The sequence below is a fragment of the Passer domesticus genome, chromosome 27 (genome assembly GCF_036417665.1).
Source record: "Passer domesticus isolate bPasDom1 chromosome 27, bPasDom1.hap1, whole genome shotgun sequence".
NCBI lineage: Eukaryota > Metazoa > Chordata > Aves > Passeriformes > Passeridae > Passer > Passer domesticus.
This window is the reverse complement of record NC_087500.1, coordinates 2,486,603-2,506,201: the sequence shown is the minus strand read 5'-3', so window position 1 is coordinate 2,506,201 and position 19,599 is coordinate 2,486,603. Positions and strand designations below refer to the sequence as shown.

General features: G+C 49.8%; 3 protein-coding genes and 1 gene segment (V, D, J or C); 3 read left to right on the top strand and 1 right to left on the bottom strand.

Moving 5' to 3' along the window:
* Positions 1 to 1,235: 1,235 nt before the first annotated feature.
* Positions 1,236 to 2,288, bottom strand: LOC135286541 (T cell receptor alpha variable 4-like). The segment is given in 2 exon segments: positions 1,236 to 1,750; positions 2,237 to 2,288. Coding segments are annotated over 2 exon segments (567 nt in total).
* A 7,673-nt stretch (positions 2,289 to 9,961) lies between these two features.
* Positions 9,962 to 10,583, top strand: LOC135286681 (feather keratin Cos1-2). Its single transcript, XM_064399807.1, has one exon. It carries the CDS (start codon positions 9,962 to 9,964, stop codon positions 10,265 to 10,267), a length of 306 nt encoding a protein of 101 aa, XP_064255877.1. The 3' UTR covers positions 10,268 to 10,583.
* A 1,627-nt stretch (positions 10,584 to 12,210) lies between these two features.
* On the top strand, positions 12,211 to 15,260 carry LOC135286680 (olfactory receptor 6F1). 2 transcript variants are annotated; one of them, XM_064399805.1, is made up of 2 exons: positions 12,211 to 12,707; positions 13,984 to 15,260. In XM_064399805.1, the coding sequence occupies exons 1-2, from the start codon at positions 12,618 to 12,620 to the stop codon at positions 14,926 to 14,928; spliced, it is 1,035 nt and encodes a 344-aa protein (XP_064255875.1). In that variant the 5' UTR covers positions 12,211 to 12,617; the 3' UTR covers positions 14,929 to 15,260. The 2 variants fall into 2 exon arrangements, with proteins under 2 accessions (XP_064255875.1, XP_064255876.1); XM_064399806.1 differs by having other exon boundaries at positions 12,236 to 12,308.
* A 3,732-nt stretch (positions 15,261 to 18,992) lies between these two features.
* On the top strand, positions 18,993 to 19,311 carry LOC135286682 (feather keratin Cos1-1/Cos1-3/Cos2-1-like). The gene has a single exon (XM_064399808.1). The coding sequence runs from the start codon at positions 18,993 to 18,995 to the stop codon at positions 19,296 to 19,298; it is 306 nt and encodes a 101-aa protein (XP_064255878.1). The 3' UTR covers positions 19,299 to 19,311.
* Positions 19,312 to 19,599: the final 288 nt, after the last annotated feature.

Below are 19,599 nucleotides of genomic sequence, written 5' to 3'. Positions count from 1 at the left end.
ATCATCTGTTCCCTCCCATCCTCCCTTTGCTGTCATGTTAGGACTGCCGAATTTTGCTTCGTGGTACTGGAAGGAAATCCTCTCAAACGGATAGAGAAGCTGGGCATAAAGCCTTAGACTTTCTCAGAGTCCACGAAACTAAAGTGATGTAGCTCAGGGGAGGGCAGCAGTGCACCGGCCTGGAGACACCTGTCTGTGTGTCCGTGTTACCATATGTCCGTGTGTCTGTGTTTAGAGCAGTGGGAGAAGGAGGGGTCAGAAAGCAGAGACTGCATTTGAGCACCTCTTCCCTGGACGAATCTCCTGCATGCTGCTACATCATTGTCCTGCTACACCCGGGCTTCTCGTGTGTCAGGGCAAATGCTGCTCTGTGATGCTCATGGCAGAGCAGTGGAGAGCAGCTCCAGTGAGATCAAATCATTTCACTTATTGAGAAACAGAATAGGACGCAGACAGACATGGACACATACAGACACACCCACACAGACATACACACATGCAGAGGCTTCTGCATATTGGGGGGGATTCATGCAGGATTTTGTGCTCCCACATGGATTCCTGTGGACCCTGCCTGAACACAAGTGCACACAAACCAGGAGAACAGGCAAGGACACAATCAGCCATGGACGCTGCTGAGGAAACCTGGGAACAAGTGCAGCAGGGCTGGAGTCTTGTGGGGAAAGACAAAGAGTCAGGCAAGGTCCTGGCATAGTTTGTGTACTGACAGCCAGAACAGAGGGTAAGATGTCCATCGAGGCACAAAGGCTTTCCTGAAGGCAGTTTTAACATGACAGGTTCAGAACCAGCAGCCCAATGGTGACACATGGGGAGGCAAAACCCGGTGAACACCAGGGTGAGCTGAGGAGGGAAGAAGGGAGGGCCTGTGTGGGAAGAGATTTCTATTGGGATATGTTTTTTGTGTGCACATCTCTAGACAAGAGTGTTCACGTAGATGTGTGTTCATATACTTTGGTGTAGGAGCAGGAACAGGAGTGAGTGTGTCTCTTTGCACACCAGTGTGGGCCTGGTAAAAGAAGTGTTGGTGACTGGGTCTCCTTTGGAAATGTGTGTGCACACAACTCTTCATCAATGCCGAGCTATTCAATGCAGTTATTTTTTGTGTGTGGGCAAGCTCCTGAGTGTGTTCGTGGTAGCGCAGACTCCTGCATGTGCAGTAGGAGTACTTTAATTACTTCTTCTCCTACTCAGGGTGCTGCTGTATTCCCAGAAAGGTGTCAGGGAGGGGATGGAAGTGAGGAGAAGCAATAGCACCTGCACTGAGGGCAGGCAGGCAGGGCGTGTGCGGGCCTTTCGGTGTCACTGGCGGTGCCGGTGCGTGCGGGCTCGGGGCAGCGGAAGGAGCTGCGGAGCCGCGCCCCGGCAGCGCCCCCTGCTGGCCCCGCCCGGCCCCGCCCGCGGCGGTTCGTGCCCGGCCGCAGCCCCGGCTCCTCTGCCCGTGGCCCCAGCGCGCAGTAATACACGGCCGCGTCCCCGCGCCGGGGCCCCCCGAGCCACAGCGCGCTCGAGCGCCGATCTGCCGACACCCACAGCTGTCCTGCGATGGCCGGCACATCCTTGGAGCCTCTAGCAGTGAAGGCGAGGAATTCGGGTGCTCGGGCCGGGAGGTGACGATACCACTGGATCCAATCGTTAGTGCCGATTTTGGGATGTGAGCAGGTGATGTTGATGCCGGTGCCCTCAGTGGTCTCCAGGAATGGCTCCTGCTGCACCTGGGCTCGGGCTACAGCCACTGCCAGAAAGAAAAGAACTATGACATTTATTTCATAGAGAATGCCATTCGGGGGAGATGGTAGAGGATGAAAGATTAGATGAAATTCAGATACATTTTGAGACTAGAGTATAGACACACTATTTTTCTGAGAGTGTTTGGTTGATGATAGGAACCTATGACGGCTGTTTTCAAGGTAAATCAGAAGGAATAATGAAAAACAGAGTGGCTGAGAGGGATGGAGGGAGGGAGGGAGGGAGGGATGGATGGATGGATGGATGGATGGATGGATGGATGGATGGATGGATGGATGGATGGAGACAAGAAGAAAAAATAAAGCAATCTGGAAAGCACGGACTTCATGGAGGGAGGAAAATATGAGGGCACAGGATGGGACAGAGGGTAAAGAAGAAACGAAAAGGAACAGGAGAGCAAGAGATCTTGAGCTGGGGCCGGTCTCACGTATCCTGCTGACCCAGATGCCCCTCCACCGCCAGCCCCTCTCACCGATGATCAGCGCGGCCAGCGCCGGCAGCGCCGCGCCCCGAGCCCGCCGCATGCCGCCGCTCCGCCGGCCGAGCCTCGCTGTGCCGCTGAGCCCCGGCTCTGCTGCGGCCGTGCCGCCTCCTCTCCGCCGCCGCCAGCTCCGCCCCGGGGCTGAGCCCTGCGCCGCTGCCGCTCGGGCTCTCGCCGAGTCCTGGCGGGGAACGGAGCGGAGGCGAGCGCGGGGGCTGCGGGGCGGCGCTCGGCTCTCTGCACGTCGGCAGCGCCGGGGCCGGCCTGGGGGGCAGGGCATCGGCCTGCCATCGTGCAGCTCACCATTGACAGTGCCTGCGTTTCCTTCGCTCCCATAACCTGTTCCCTCCCATCCTCCCTTTGCTGTCATGTGGGGACTCCCGAACTGTCCTTCAGGGCACTGGAAAGAAACCCACACAAACGCATAGTGGAGGTAGGCATAAAGCCTCAGCCTTTCTCTGTGTCCACGAAACCAATGTGATGCAGATCAGGGGAGGGCAGCAGTGCACCGGCCTGGAGACACCTGTCTGTGTGTCCGTGTTACCATATGTCCGTGTGTCTGTGTTCAGAGCAGTGGGAGAAGGAGGGCTCAGGAAACAGAGACTGCATTTGAGTGTCTCTGCCCTGGACAAATCTCCTGCATGCTGCTACATCATTGTCCTGCTACACCCGGGCTTCTTGGGTGTCAGGGCAAATGCTGCTCTGTGATGCTCATGGCAGAGCAGTGGAGAGCATCTCCGGTGAGATCAACACATTTCACTTATTGAGAAACAGAATAGGACGCAGACACACATGGACACACACAGACACACCCACACAGACATACACACATGCAGAGGCTTCTGCATATTGGGGGGGATTCATGCAGGATTTTGTGCTCCCACATGGATTCCTGTGGACCCTGTCTGAACACAAGTGCACACGAACCAGGAATACAGGCAAGGACACAATCAGCCATGGATGCTGCTGAGGAAACCTAGGAACAAGTGCAGCAGGGCTGGAGTCTTGTGGGGAAAGACAAAGAGTCAGGCAAGGTCCTGGCATAGTTTGTGTACTGACAGCCAGAACAGAGGGTAAGATGTCCATCGAGGCACAAAGGCTTTCCTGAAGGCAGTTTTAACATGACAGGTTCAGAACCAGCAGCCCAATGGTGACACATGGGGAGGCAAAACCTGGTGAACACCAGGGTGAGCTGAGGAGGGAAGAAGGGAGGGCCTGTGTGGGAAGAGATTTCTATTGGGATATGTTTTTTGTGTGCACATCTCTAGACAAGAGTGTTCACGTAGATGTGTGTTCATATACTTTGGTGTAGGAGCAGGAACAGGAGTGAGTGTGTCTCTTTGCACACCAGTGTGGGCCTGGTAAAAGAAGTGTTGGTGACTGGGTCTCCTTTGGAAATGTGTGTGCACACAACTCTTCATCAATGCCGAGCTATTCAATGCAGTTATTTTTTGTGTGTGGGCAAGCTCCTGAGTGTGTTCGTGGTAGCGCAGACTCCTGCATGTGCAGTAGGAGTACTTTAATTACTTCTTCTCCTACTCAGGGTGCTGCTGTATTCCCAGAAAGGTGTCAGGGAGGGGATGGAAGTGAGGAGAAGCAATAGCAATGGTACTGAGGGCAGGCAGGCAGGGCGTGTGCGGGCCTTTTCCCTGTCGCTGGCGGTGCCGGTGCGTGCGGGCTCGGGGCAGCGGAAGGAGCTGCGGAGCCGCGCCCCGGCAGCGCCCCCTGCTGGCCCCGCCCGGCCCCGCCCGCGGCGGTTCGTGCCCGGCCGCAGCCCCGGCTCCTCTGCCCGTGGCCCCAGCGCGCAGTAATACACGGCCGCGTCCCCGCGCCGGGGCCGCCCGAGCCACAGCGCGCTCGAGCGCCGGTCTGCCGACACCGTCAGGCGCCCTTCAGGGGATTGCACCTGCTTGGGCGCTTTAGTAGTCATGACCAGGAGTTCGGGCCTTTGTCCCGGCACATGACGGTAGAAGTGGATGAAATCGCCCATCCGGATATTGGGGTGAGAGCACTTGATGCTGATGCTGGTGCCCTCTGCGGTCTCCAGGAATGGCTCTTGCTCCACTTGGGCTCTGACCGCAGCCACTGCCAGGGAGACAAATGGAACAAACTTCGACTCCTACTTTCTATCCAGTTCTGCCTGCCAATCCCCAGATCAAAGCCCGCAGAAGCAGTCAGGAGCACAGAGAGATAAGGAGGAAAACAGTTACCAGGGCACCTTAGATGCAGGAATGGAAGCGTTCTTTAATCGCTTGTGGAGAGATGAATGTTTGAATGACAGAACGATTAGGAGAGTCACTGGAGAATGGGAAGATATGGGAGAAAGCAAGAAGAAAATTAGCAATCGGTAAGGACTGATTTTATGAGTTATAAAGAAAGAATGTTTCTGGAGGTTCTGGCATAGAATAGAAGTTTGGGATGGAGAAGAGGGAGGGATGAATGGGAGAACAGTTCGCGGTAACCGGTCTGAGAAGAAGGCAGGCAGGACGGCAACCTCCGGGATCACCGCATCCCCAGACCGCGGCCCCTCCCCGCCAGCCCCGCGCACCGATCAGCAGCGCGGCCAGCGCCGCGCCCCGACACCGCCGCATGTCGCTGTGCCTCTGAGCCCCGGCTCTGTGCTCTCACTGTGCCGCCTCCTTTTCTGTCCTCTCCTCTCTCTCCATCGCCCCCAGCTCCGCCCCGGTATGAACCCTGCGCTGGCGCCGCTCGGGCTCTCGCCCGGGCTCAGAGCACTCGGGCTCTGCACGGACACAGCTTGGTGTCCTGGCAAAAGGACTCTCCCCCTCCTCCAGCAAGTATATTCCAGCAAAAATCAGTCGGAACTGCTCCAGCCTGCAGCCTGAGGCAGCAACAGGGCCCTGAACCAGGAGATGGAGCAGCTTCCCCGAGCTGTGTCTGTGATCAGGGGCTGGAAACTGCAGCCAGGGTTTTTCTGCAGATGGCAGTGAGGAGGCTGAAAGCCCCATGTTCCAGCAGCTGTTCCTTGCCTAGTTTCCTGTTGCAGAAAACTTCCAGAGTCTAGTTTGTATTCCCTGTTTCCTTTGCATAGGTGGTTCCAGGATTTTCTGGGAACAACTTGGGCAACAGAGGCCAGTTCACTGCCTGTTCTTGGTTGTGAAGAGTGTCCTCCTTCCCAGTATTCATGACATTCATGAATACTGGGAAGGAGTGAAGAGTGTCCTCCAATCTTGTGAAGAGTGTCCTCCTTGATGACATGTATTCATGACATTAATGGCAACATGCAACACTAGTAGTCCTACTGCTGATCCCTGAGAGACCCCAGAGTTGTTTGCCAGCTGGAGTTTGAAGCAATGGCCACAACTCTTTGAGTCTGGTAGGCCAGAGTATTTTCCACTCACCTTATCACTCTCTTACTGTTCCCTTTTGTCACTAATATGGTCACAGAGGAAGGGTGGCAGAGGAGGCCACTGCAGCTGTGTTCCCCCCAGTGTTGCATAAAGGGGATGTGAAAAATGTGTATTTTATGATTGGCTTTTCACAAGTATTAAAATGAATATTGTATGTGTATGTTAGAAAGTTATGCTGTATTAATTTTCTTAAATATAGTTTTAGGTTATAACATAATGTTAAAATAGAAACTATGCTATGCAAGATATTTGTTTAAGAAAGGACTCGCACCAGATAGGAGCCACAGGACACCCAAACCTTTCAGAGAAAGGGAATTTATTTCTCCCTTATCAGTAGAAAACTAACTTCTTCCCACCTTGCTGAGACTGGAAGATGGCATAAGGATTAAGAGAAAGAAGTTGACAGTGACCAGACAGAATCCTCTGTTTGAATGGAATTTATGCATCATGTATGAGATGTATGAATATGAAACAGGTAATTGTTTTTAAGGGTTAATCCTCTGTTAACGGGGTCCTTTTTCGGGCTTGTGTTGCCCTGAAAAAGGTACCCAGATGTCCGTATGTCTTTGTTTTTATTGTCTCATATTGTCCTAACCTCAAATTTCAAATTTTATTATTTTAATTATATTACTATTTTTATAACTATTTTATTACTATTAAAATTTTAAAATTTCAAAAACAAGTGATTGGCGATTTTCACAGGGGAGCAGTCACCTCTCTTGAGCTCCTGGCAACACCTGGTCCAATGGACCCAGGGACAGTATTGGACTTCTTTGACACAAGGGAATTTGCACTTTCCCTTGTTCAATTGCATGAGTTTCCCATCAGCCTCTTTCTCCTGCTTGCTGAGGTCCCTCTGGATGCTGGCCTGTCTCTCTGATGCATAAGCCTCTCTTCCCAGTGTGGTGTTGTGTGTAAACCTGCTGAGGGTCCACTCTGTCCCATCACCCACATAAACAGGAGCCATCAAGCCCTCACCATTTAGATGCACCACCAGTCACTGGTCTCCAACTTTATTTTCTGCTGCTGATCACTGATCCCTGTGCCTGTGTCAGTTTTCATTCATCTCACTGTCTGCTCATCCAACATCAACAGCTTCTCTGTGAGGCTCCTACAGGAATCCACACAAGAGTGTCAAAGGCCTTGTTCACCTCCAGGTAGAGAGGAGCCACCATCCTTTCCTCTTCTCCTGAGCCTGTCGCATCACCACAGCACTTTGTCAAGGAGATCAGGCATCACTTCCTCTTGGTGAAGCCACCCTGATCCTCTCCTGGTGACTTTCTCATCACTGACACGCCTTGATTAGGAGAGCTTTCCAGGACTAGCTGCTCCATCACTTTCTAAGGGGCTAGGGTGAGGTTGAGAAGGCTGTGGCTCACTGGGTTCTCCTTTTTCCCTTTCTGAAGACAGAAGTGGCATTTGCTTTGCTCCAGTATCCAGTCACCATGCTTGGCTGAAGGTAACCTGGCAATGACAGGAGCCAGTTCCCTTACCACTTGTGTGTACATTCCAACAGGGCCTACATAAGTGCAGTTTGCTAAGGATTCACTGACCTGATCTCCTTCCATCAAGGGTGCGTGCTCCCTGATCCTGACTTTATCCCCAGTCTACATTTGGTATTCCTTAAGGCCAGTCTTGCTAATAAGGACTGAGGCAAAGAAGGCCTTCAGCACCTCAGCTTTTTCTCTATCCTGTGTCACCAGGGCCCTCATCTCATTCAGCAGCAGTCCTACACTTTCCTTACTCTTTTGCCACCTTTGTCCTTATGGAAGCCCCTTTATCATTTGCCTTTCTTTCTGACAGCTGAATAAAACCTTCCACCTTTTCTCTCCCTTTCTGTATCCCTGCTGCATGACAGGAGAAAGCAAAGCCAGCCACCTGAATTGTCCTGGGCTCTGTGTTTGGTGGGATACAGTCAAACTCAAGAACAAGGTCACTTCTTCGAGACAAAGCCCCTAAGATCCCAGTGGAGTGACCTAGACTGACATAATTTACTTTTAATGGACTCCTGCAGCATGTGGCGTGAGTCCTGTGCTGACGCTGATGTGTTTTGATGCAGAAATGCTTGGGCGTCTGACCTTGTAATGCAAAAGATGCCTTCATTGAGGAATGTGCCAGAAATAAAGCAGGAAGAGAAAACACAGCCATTTAAGAAGCCAAACATTAAATGAGATGCTCACAGCATTAAATGAGATGTTTTGCATTCAGGATGAATTTGTCAGAAAATGATCACCTCCAGAAGGGATACCTCTGGCAGCCTGAGTCAGTAAAGGTTCACAGTGAAAGCCAGCACAGTTCTTTGCTCTCTCATCACCTTCTCTTGTCTCCTTCTCCTTGGGAATCAAGTGAGTCTGAAACCCTTTCTCCTTCTCTGCTTTCTCTAAAAAGAGATCTCACCTCAATGGACCACTCAGCTGATTCCAGTTGTCTTCTATGATGGCTCTGTTCCATTAATCCCTCTCCTCAGCTGGACAGAGGAGAGAAAATACAAGAGGCTTCTGGGGCTAGATAAGGACAGGAAAGATCACTCATCAATTACCCTCATAGGAAAACCCAACTCAGATCGGGGAAATTGATTTGATTTATTGCAATCCAGTCAGCATAGGGTAATGAGAAGTAAACCTAAAATCAAAAACCACCTTTCCCCCCACTGCTCCCTTCTTTGGCTCAGCTTCACTCCTGATTTTCTCCCCTCCAAAGGGGTAGAGATTTGGAGTTGTGTTCAGTTCAACACATCTCTGTGGCTCTTTTGTCCTTAGGAAAAGGAACTCTCACACACTTCCCCTATGCCAGCATGGGGTCCCTCCCATGGGAGACAGTACCACCAAAACTTCTCCAATATGAGTTCTTCACAAGTCCTGCCTGCAAACCTGTGCTAGCACGGGCCTGTCACTCATATGGCCAGAGGTCCTGACAGGAGCCTGATTCAGCATGAACTTTTGTGGGGTCACCTGGAGCACCTACCTCCCCTCTTCACTGAGACTGGTGTCTGCAGGGTTGGTTCTTTCCACATCTTCTCTAACCTCTCTTCTAGCTGCTGTTCCACAGTAGTTGTTCTCTCCCTTCCTAAACATGTTATCCCAGAGGTGCTTTCACCATTGCTGATGAGCTCAGCCTTGGCCAGTGGTGGATGAGTCTTAAATCCCTCTGGTGTTGGCTCCCCCACAACCAAAACCTTGCCATGCAACCCAAGTCCAGAGGGTGCAAGGCAAACAGAGCCAGGCACTTCTCTGAGGTGCCCAGTGATGGGACCACAGGAAACAAGCACAGGTTGGAACACTGGAAGCGCTGTGTGAAACATAGGAAAGACCTTCTTATTGTTGAGAGTGACCAAGTACCGGCTCACATTGCCCAGATTATTTGAGAATTCTCCCTCCTTGGAGCTATTGGGAGGACATAAGGAAAGCCTTAGGAGCAAGAAAATGAAACCCAACAGTGCAGCCCAAATGCCTGAGATTCTGAACACAAACAAACACTGGAGCAAGTTGGGAGGCATGGAGGAAGGAGACATGGCATATTATTTTGCACCCATATCTTTGGGTGACCAGTCAAGGGTTGAAAAGCTGGGAGCAGCTGTCTCCCTTCCAATCAACAAGGCCACAGGCAACACCACCTGTGAGCTCCAGGCCAACCTCATTTCCCTGCACTGCACCCATCCAGTACTTGAACAGAGGATTCCACAGACACTGACACATTCCTGCCCTGGAAATCCTGAGGCGTCTCAAACTCAGCACTCAGAATAAGCCTCCACGAAGAAATGTCTATGACATAAGCTGGGAAATGAAAAGGTGGCAACACGGAAAACAAGCACCCAGCCCATGTCATTAACTGGGATGTTTTCCATACATGATGAGCACCTTAGGAAATTATCACTTTCATAGAAGCCACCTCTGGGCCTGGGGCAACTCAGAGTGACTATAAAAGCCAGCCCAACTTCATGCTCTCTCACCCACTTCTGCCTCCTTCTCCTTGGAACGCAGGTGAGTCTGAAGCTCTTTCCCCTGTCCTTTTCTGGTGAAGCAGATGTGTGTTCCTATAGCCTGTGAGAGATCTTAGTGCTGCTGCTGCTGAGGGGTCGGAGAAGAACTAAGGTCTGACTTAGTGTCAAGGATTTGGCTGAGGGAGCTCTTTATTGAAGAAATAATGTGACACTTTGCAGTACTGTGTCTCAATGAGGAGGAAAACCCTTTTCTCTCACTGCCCAGTTTCTGCTTTCTGGCTTAAGCAGGTACCATTGCAATTCTTGCAGTGGGATGATGGACTCATGGCTGACGGCTCCTCACATGTGCCTGTGCTCTGCTTCCTTCCCTTCCCTGTCTCTCAGGTGCATCTCCAGCCCCAAGATATGTCCTGCTACACCCCGTGCCGGCCCTGCCAGCCCTGTGGCCCCACCCCACTGGCCAACAGCTGCAATGAGCCCTGTGTCAGGCAGTGCCAGGACTCCCACGTGGCCATCCAGCCCTCCCCTGTGGTGGTGACCCTGCCCGGGCCCATCCTCAGCTCCTTCCCACAGAACACTGTGGTGGGATCCTCCACCTCTGCTGCTGTTGGGAACATCCTCAGCTGTGATGGAGTGCCCATCAACTCTGGGGGCTTTGACCTCTCCTGCATCACCAACCGCTACAGTGGCAGCAGATGTCGTCCATGCTAAAGCCACTGGTGCAGCCCTCACAAGGACCCCCAGGAACCCAGAAGCTGATGCTGGACTGAGGACAGAGCTTCTGGCCATCAAATTCAGAGGTGCTGAGCAACCAATGCTGCCTTTCTGAAGGAGGGTCGGTAGGGCTCTCTGAAACCATGGCCAGTTTTTGCTTTCTCTGCCTTACTCTCTCTTCCCTCTCTCTTGTCTTCCATATTTCTGGACTGTAAGACTTTCAGAACCTCTCTGGGGGATCTGCTAACCCCTGCCCACCCACTGTAGGGCAGGCAGATGGATGCCCCGTTGGCTCTCCAGTGTCTGTGCCAAAGTGGGCCCAGACTTGCTGCAGTTGCATGTGGTCTCTCACCACCACCACTACCAGTAGCCTCCTCTATAAGGGAGGATATATAATTTCCCACTTCAATGACAATAAAGCTTTTTGCATTTCATACTCAACCTCCATGTAATCTTTTTTTGGTGTCCTTGTCTCAAGTTGCGGAGACTAAAAGGTGTTGCCATGGGTGGTGGAGGAAAAGGTGGGGACACAAGTAGGCCACTGATTATTCCCAGAGGAAGGGGAGGGTAGAAAACACAGAAGTGGGGCCCATTCAGGCACTGTCCCTTGGAGCTGAGGAAGACATCCCTGACTTCTCCACAGACAGCCTAGATCAGGCTTAGCTTTCCAACATTTTTGCTCAGATATGACTCCTTGGTCTTAGAGCAAGTCCTGCAGATGGGGAGCACAAACCATCTTCAGGATCAGATCTAACAGACTCTGTAGACTCTTCCCACAGTCAGTGATGGGACATCAGGTCACCCATGGGACTTACCCCATCCCAAAGCAGTTGTGCCAGGAAATAGCAAGAATCATTTTCTGGAGACAAAAATCCTGCAGCTGACCAGTGGTTGCCCTCTGAACTCCCCAAACAGGACAAGGTCAGAGCAGGGCCTGCATACCTGGTCATGTGTGCATGGCTTTCTTCATTAAGTGATAACAAGTGAACCCACAGGCTCCAGCACCTCCATCCCATGGCTAAACCCCACATCCATTTCCATGGAGAGGACAGATAAATAGCAGGGAGATGGCTTCATGGTCAGCAAATAGGCTCACACTGAGAACTTTACTCCCATTAACTGCATCTCCACCTCAAACCAAGTACAGGTCAGTTTTCTCTCAGCCACACTGAAGCCTGAGACACAGAACTTGCAGAAAATGTCTCTGTCAAGTCCAAAACCTGTGTGGTGGTTCTGGACAGTGCAGACAGACTCTCTCTGGAGGTGAATCTAACTCAAGATGTCTAAAGGATGAGAAGTTAGTGTATTTTTATGTGTCTGTGTGGTCTAAGCCAGCATACTAGATTATCTTGAGCATTAACAGAAGAAAAATAGGTGTCTGTAAGACCTGTATTACTTGACCTGTAAGAGATCATTTTTTGTAAGGGTTGAACTAAGGCTTGAGAGTGCCTGCTTCTCTCAGCTGATGATGAATGGAGCAAAGATGAGTACCTCAATAGAAGACACCTTTTTTGGAGTCAGGGGAAATCAATTTTCCTCTACTAATATCTCGTCTGATTTTGAACTTAGATCTTTACTTAGTTCTTCACTTCAGTTAAAACTGAAGACAGAGGCCTTAACTGCATTTAGAGGCTCTGAAATGAGGTAGGTGAGTCCCTTACCTTACTGTCTGCTCATGTGTCCATAGTTGCCTTGAGTTACTTCTCACCCTGGAGCTTTCACGACCCCCTTAGTACCCAGCACCAAATGCTTGACACCAGTCTCTTGGAACATGACTATTTCAGACATCTCCATGTCAGCTGAGTTCCTGACAAGGTTCTCATACCACAGCTGCAGGCAGGAGGCAAACACCCAGCCTAACAGCCACTTAGGGAATTGCAATGCTGTTCTTTAATTGGCCTGTGTGAAGAGAGAGTACTATTCATCTCTGACAAGCCTGCAAGGCCTCCCAGAGGTCAAATTCCCTGGAGCACACCAGAGGGAAAACAGAAATCAGTCTCCTAGGTGTGGCCAGCTGGAGCTTCATTGTGTTAATGAGGTGAGTGTGGGGATGTTCTTATGCTGATGATGCTGGCGACTCTCTGGTGTATGATCTCACTATATGAAGCTAAGCTGAAGAGTGTTTTCACTTTGTGTGCGTGCACACAAAGCTCCCTTTAGTGGAATTACAGTGGTGGCAGTGAGAGGGAAAAGATCAGGAGTGGAAGCTGTCAGATCCTACTGGATGGAGAGGAAACCAGGTCAGGCAGTTGCCATCAGCTTGAAGTGAGTCAGCAAGGGGAGAGCTGCTCATCCACACACCTTCACCTGAATCCAGAGTTCCCCCCAATAAATCTACCTCTTTCCAATGCTCGCTATTAGCCAAGGGGACCATGGTTACCTTGGGAGGACGGTGCATGAAAAAATGTCATTTGGATCATTTCCACTGGCAAATCTGGTGAGTGAAGCCTGCCCAAGACATGTAGCACAGACCTCTAGTGCCTTGCATGTTTAAGGGGAGCTGGTTTAAGGGAGGTTTCTTTACTCTTTAAGTACATGAGATTTCTCGTATATATTGCTGTGGAGGACGATAGGAGAGAAAGGGATGATTCAGGTAGTGATTTAGTCAATTTGTCTTCCATATCCACCTGAAAATATGTTTTCTCTAGAGAACTGATCAAGGATTTTCCCTTGTCTGCAGGAACAGTTCAGCAGAGCTACCTTTAATGAGATTCAACTCAGAGGACTTTGCCTTCAGTTGCTGAGGCTGAATATCTCTGCCCAAGTTGAGATGTCTAACATCCAGGTGCTTACTAGACTCCTGCCTTAGACCTCAGAGACAACCTGGCACTTCTAGAGAGCTTTTAGCCATGCTTTTAAGACAAAATGAGCCATGTCTCCCTCATGATTTGCCTGTGAAGAAAGAAGGGGGTTAAGCTGAGGAGCTGAGATAGGAGTATTTCACCATAGATATTTCAGTTTAGTCAGCAGAAATCCTTCCTCTGACTCTGAAATGGCAAAATTGCAAAGAGGTGGATCATACCCCTAGCAGCTATGCTGAGAAGCAGATATCAGTGAGGGAAATGAAGGTATTTGCAAAAGCTTCCTGTTCTGAGGCTTAGAAGAAAGCCAGTATAGGAGACCTTGAGTAGTGACTGGCATATTAACCTGCTGCCCTGTGTGGCTGTCGCTCAGTCTCAATTCCTTGTAATAAACTGACAAAGAAGAGGTTGGAAAATCTCTTGCAGTATCACATCATGACAGTATTTGTATTCCTCAGCTGCATTTGATGATATCACACCTCAGTATTGCCTGCCTTGGAGATTACAAGTTATGCTATTGCCTTTCTACTTGTAACAGCTTTTTCTATAGCTGGAGTGCCTCAGCCTGGTGTCCATGTTTGGGATGGACAAATCCCCCGTCCTAAGTGGGATTTTCATCTCACAGAAGTAACTACATGCCACATGCTGTAAAGGAGATGCACAGTCTGATAAACACTTCTCCAAGTGTTTGTTTGTTGGGGTACGTCTGATTTTCAGGGTTAGATCTAGTTGTCCAAATGTGTTTCATCAGGGGAGGATTTATATGAAAATTTTAACATAGGAAAACTGCCATTTTCCCATGCTGTGCACCAACTGCATTTTCAGGGATGGTGATTTTTTTCCACTACTTGTAGCATCTGAAGGACCAGCACAAGCATGAAAACTTCCACAGAAACTTTTCTTTCTTTGCAGACGGACGTCAACACTTGGAAGGACATGGCAAATAGGACTACTGTAAAAGAATTCATTCTTCTTGGCTTCCCAGGGACATGGCAATTCAGAGTCTCATTTGTGGTGGTGTTTGCACTGATGTACACCCTGACAGTGATAGGTAATGCATCCATCATAGCCCTTGTGTGGAGAAGCAGCAACCTACACACCCCAATGTACTTTTTCCTCTGTAATCTCTCCTTTCTGGAGATCTGGTACACAACGGGTGTTGTTCCCAAAGCCATAGGAGTCATGCTGGGGACTAGCCAGACCATCTCCTTCAGTGTCTGCATTTGCCAGTTGTTTTTTCTTCTCTCTCTAGGCTCCACTGAGTGTTTTCTCCTGTCTGTCATGGCCTATGACCGCTACTTAGCCATATGCTGTCCCCTGAGGTACAGCTCCCTCATGAACAATGTCCTCTCTGTTCGGCTGGCACTCAGCTCCTGGCTGGGAGGCTTTTTGGCCATTTCCCTGCTGGCCTTTCTGACATCCAGGCTGACTTTCTGTGGGCCAGATGTCATCAATCATTTTCTATGTGATATAGATTCCTGCCTTGCCCTCTCCTGCAGTGATACATGGCCTGTGGAGCTGGCAACCTTCCTCGTCTCCATAATTGTTGTGGTGGCCTCCTGTGTGGTCACCTTGGTCTCCTACATTTACATCATCTCTTCTGTCCTGCGGATTCAGTCAGCCCATGGCCGGAAAAAGGCCTTTTCCACCTGCTCTGCCCATCTCAGTGTTGTCACCATCTGGTATGGCTCCACCATGTTCCTGTATGTCAAGCCATCAGCCCAGACCTCCCTGGATCTGAACAAAATCGTGAATACATTTAACACAGTGGTAACTCCTTTGTTGAACCCCTTCATTTACACACTCAGAAACAAAGAGGTGAAGCTCGCTCTGGGACGGGCTTTCCAGAAAAAGTGAAGTAACTTTTCACAGGGCACCAGTTGAACAGATTCATCCCTGCTCTCCCATGACTTCTGCCCTGCAGAAGATCCTTTCTGAAATCTAGGTCTGTGTGGACATCCCAGGCAGCGAGAAGCCACCAACTCCCCAGTGAGCTCATATCACCTTACAGCCATCTCTGGCTAGGCTGAGCCTCAGGTCCTCTCTCCCACCACCCTCTGTTCATTCCGGTAATTCAGAATGCCTCCCAGTCCTTTAAAGTGCTGTGCTTGGAAAGGGTCACAAACCCTGTCCATAAATGGTTCTGTAACAGAGCTGGAGGAGTGGTACTCCCAAAGGCTTCTACCCCAGTTTGCCAAGTGCTAAATTTTGTCAGGGTTTCTCTGAATCTCCTAAAGAAATCCCAGCAAATTTAGGAAATGTTGCTTTAGGAAGTAGACATGTATTTTTCCATTTAGCCTGATGTTTTGTGATGTATCTATGCCACATTCTTGTAGCTATTTCCTCAAATCTGATTCAAGATAAAATATGGTAATGTCTGATATCTCTACTTATAGCCATTATTCTTGGCATAAGACTGCAAACAAAATTTGCATAATTCCTCTTCTTTCCTCTCCTTAGTATCTGAATCGACTCTCTTCTTTTTAATTAAAATTATGCAAAATGGTGTGCTTCATACTAGATGTGTCAGGGCATTTCCACATCTAAAACACCACATCATTTTTACCAGTACATTGTTCCACCCATTTTGGGCTTTGTTGTGGAAAAACTTTAATGTGATTGGCAAAGCCACTCAAAGTGCAGAGCTGTGGAAGGCTGGCTGGGAAGCAAGTCTCTCTTTACACTCCTTGGGAGGATATTAGCACTTCCAAACAGCACTTGCTTTTCCCCTCCCAATTTTTATTTCAGAACAGATTAAACATGTTCTCAAAGCTTTTCTCTTTGCACACTGGAAGTAAAGATAGTGCATGTAACCACTTCATAATGAGGAGGCATCAGCTCCTCATAATGGTAAACATACCTTTATGGAGAGTGTGGGATTAATTTCACCTGAGCGTAGAGCTCTCCAATTGAGATGATTGAGTCTGAACTGAACATCTACTCCTCCCTTCTAGAAGCAATGACACTTCTGGAGGAGATTCACAAACCTCCTGCATCCACCTGGGCACTTGGCACTTAGTCCTGTGTCCAGGCCCAGGCACCATCACCCAAGGCACAGGCTGATTCCCACCCTTTGTCAGCTGTGCTCTTTTTCAGTGGCATTTGTGAAAATGCCTGGGACAGCAGAAGGAGTTTGAGACTGGAATTATCCTCAGACAGACATCACTGCTTGTCATTTCTGTCTAGGAATTATGCATTTTGGAAGGAATTGTGTATTTGGGGTATTGAAGCCCTCTACAGTCCTGGAAAGCAACAAAAAGCAGGATCTGAAATGTCAAAAATATCCAAGACACAGCAGAGTGTCTGAGACCTGCTGTGAATTCCTCATCAACACTGCTTAGAGCCCTCTGAGATAAACAGTAGCATTCAAAGCCTCACACAGGGCTGCCAGAGCAGATCCTTGTCACTTGGGAGAGGCAGGCTAACAGCAGCAGAAAAGCAAAGGAGTACCCTGAGATTTTGGGCAAAGGGGATGATACTCCTTGAGCAACAGATTCCAATTCAAAGGGTGGGAGCCACCTGGAAACTCACCATGAGTTGAGTTTCCCTAAGAAGTGCTGTAGTGGGGTTGGCTGAAAATAGGTCCCCAGACCCTTCCTTTAGCTCATGGGAGGAGAGGAGATCACTGAGATGTTACCATCTGTTAGACAGAGAAACTGCCACAGACCCAAAAACATGGGAGCTCCCTCCAGCACTGGTGATTTCCCTGAAAAGGAGAGACATGAAAAAGAGTGAGACCACTCTCTAGCAGTGGATGAGGGCAGGAAGAATCTTGTCCAGAGTCTGGCTGGAGGCTGTTTTTCACTTGCTGACACAGGGAAAGGAAGAGTCCTTCCCATCTTGGGCTTCTGTGACGACAGTGTCAAAACTGCAAGAGCAATTGTGCTTCCTACTAAAGGCCTCATTCTCCAGCTGTGGCCATCAGTGGAGGGCCATAGAGATGAGACAGGAAGAAGAGCCAGTAGGCTACTTGCTCTGAGAATTGCACTGCTATTGTAAGCAGAGAACATTGACAAGGCTCGTTTTCTTGTTTATGGTGTAGCCTCCAATAGATCTGCCCCAAGTCAGGTTTCTAGGATAGTTTTTATCATCAAAATCCCTGGATCTAGAAGCAACTGTGAAAGTCACACAGGTATGTGCTTCACAGCACCATAGTATCCACTTCCGGGGATGGGGCAGCCAGAGCTTCTCTGGACAACCTCTGCCAGGGCCTCACCACCCTCAGAAGGAAGAATTTTTTCTTAGTAAGTAAAAATCTATCCTGTTTCAGTGGTAAACCATTCCCCCTTGACCTGTCACTCCATGCTCTTGTAAAAAAGTCCCTCTCTTTGTAAAAAAGAGAGAGTTAATCTCTCTTGTATCCTCTTTGGCCACTGGAATGCAATTTAAGGTATTCCCAGAACAATCATGAGCCTAAACACATTCATCTTTCCCAGCCCTGTCTCCATAGCAGAAGGGCTGCAGCCCTCTGAGCAACTTTGTGACCTCTTCTAGACCTACTTCAGCACCTTCACGTTGGGGACGCCAGAACTGGACACAGCACTCCAGCGGGGGTCTCACAAGAGCAGAGTATTGGTGAGAACCACTTCTCTATACCTGGTAGTAACTCTTCTTTTGACGCAATACAATTCTGGGATACAATTCCAGAGCTGCATGTGAACATTGCAGGTCATGTCCAGCCTCTCATTCACCAGTATACCCAAGTCCTTCTTGGCTGGGCTACTCTCAGTTTACTCATTACCCAGTCTGTGTCCATCCTTGGGAATGACCCAACCCAAATTCAGGACCTTACTCTTGGTCTTCTTGAGCTTCATGAGGATTACATGGGCTCACCTTTCTGTCCTTTAGGAGTCTAGGTTGTAGGAGCACAACACACTGTGGACTCTTCTGAGGACACCTGGGGACAACTGCAGCAGGGTTGGAGCATTGTGAGGAAGGACAAGGAGCCGGACAAGCCAATGCCATTTTCTGTGCTGCACAAAGACAGTATGAGTTAAAACAAGCCAGAATTTTCTCCTGATAGGAGAGTTAGGCACACTGGGGTGAAAAACAGTTGCAGAGTCCATGGACACAGGGAGGGAAGAAGTGACCATAGGGAGAGAAAGAGAAGGATAGGACATATTCTCATGCACAGGAGTCCTTGGGCAGCCAGCTGAGGATTTCTGGAACACAAAACAGCCCCCCAGAGTTATCCAGACTGTAATATCACTTACCCAGCCTGGGCCTGTGCAGTATATAAACTGAGTCTTCTGCCTGCACTGCTGCATTCCTGCCTTAGAAATCCTGGGGCCTTTAATCCCAGGGATCAGAAGAAGCCTTCACAGGAAAACGGGCATGGAACAAACCTGGAAATGAAAAGGCAGCAATGCAGGAAATAAAAGCACAGCCCATATCATTAGGTGTGCTGGTTTGCATTCAAGATGAGCTTGCTGGGAAATTGTTACCTCTGCAAAGTCTGCCCCTGGTCCTGCGGCAGTGAAGGGCAGGTATAAAAGGCAGCCCAAGTCTCTGCTCTCTCATCCACTTCTCTTGCTTCCTTCTGCTTGGGAACCAGGTGAGTCTGAAGCCCCTTCTCTTTCTCTGCCAAAGTGAGATCTCCTCTTGGTGGACATTTCAAATAATGTTGGCTTTCTCATATTTGGGGATTGGAGCATCTGGTCATGAGAGAGGAAAGTGGGGAGGAGGCTGGCATAGAGAGTGGCTGGTGACGGTGGTTCCTTTTGCTTTATACCCTGGCAGAGAACTTCCTGAGTCAGGCTACTCTTTGTAGGGCTCCTGGCCCAGTCTCCAGCTTCCCACTCATGATGGCCTTGGCTCTTTTGTGATGGGGTAACCAGGCTGCTCCCCACCACACACCCACCCAGCTTTGTGCTCTGTTTCCTCTCTGCTCTCTCTACCAGGTGCATCTACAGCCTCAAGACATGTCCTGCAACACCCAGTGCCGTCCCTGCCAGCCCTGTGGCCCCACCCCATTGGCCAACAGCTGCAACGAGCCCTGTGTCAGGCAGTGCCAGGACTCCACCGTGGTCATTCAGCCACCTGCTGTGGTGGTGACTCTGCCTGGGCCCATCCTCAGCTCCTTCCCACAGAACACCGTGGTGGGATCCTCCACCTCGGCTGCTGTTGGGAACATCCTCAGCTGTGATGGAGTGCCCATCAACTCTGGGGGCTTTGACATCTCCTCCATCACCAGGCGTTACGGTGGAAGGAGAGGCCTCCCTTGCTAATGCTGCTGGCCATATATCGGTCTTGGGAAGCGTCCCCAGGATCTCCAGGCATAGTGCTGGACAAAGGAAGAATCTTCAGGTCATTTCTTTCAGAGGAACTGAGCATCTTTATTTCCTCCTGAAAATGTTGGAAAGAAGGGCCCAGCTCAGGCACTTCAAAAGCCCTATGTATTTCCTACATATCTCCTTGTTTCTATTTTCATTGTGTCCTTCTGCTCCCCTCGGCTGCAAGGCTCCTCCAAGCCAGCCTGCACTCTTCAGGCAAGGCAAATGGATGCCCTGCATGGACTTCACCATGGCC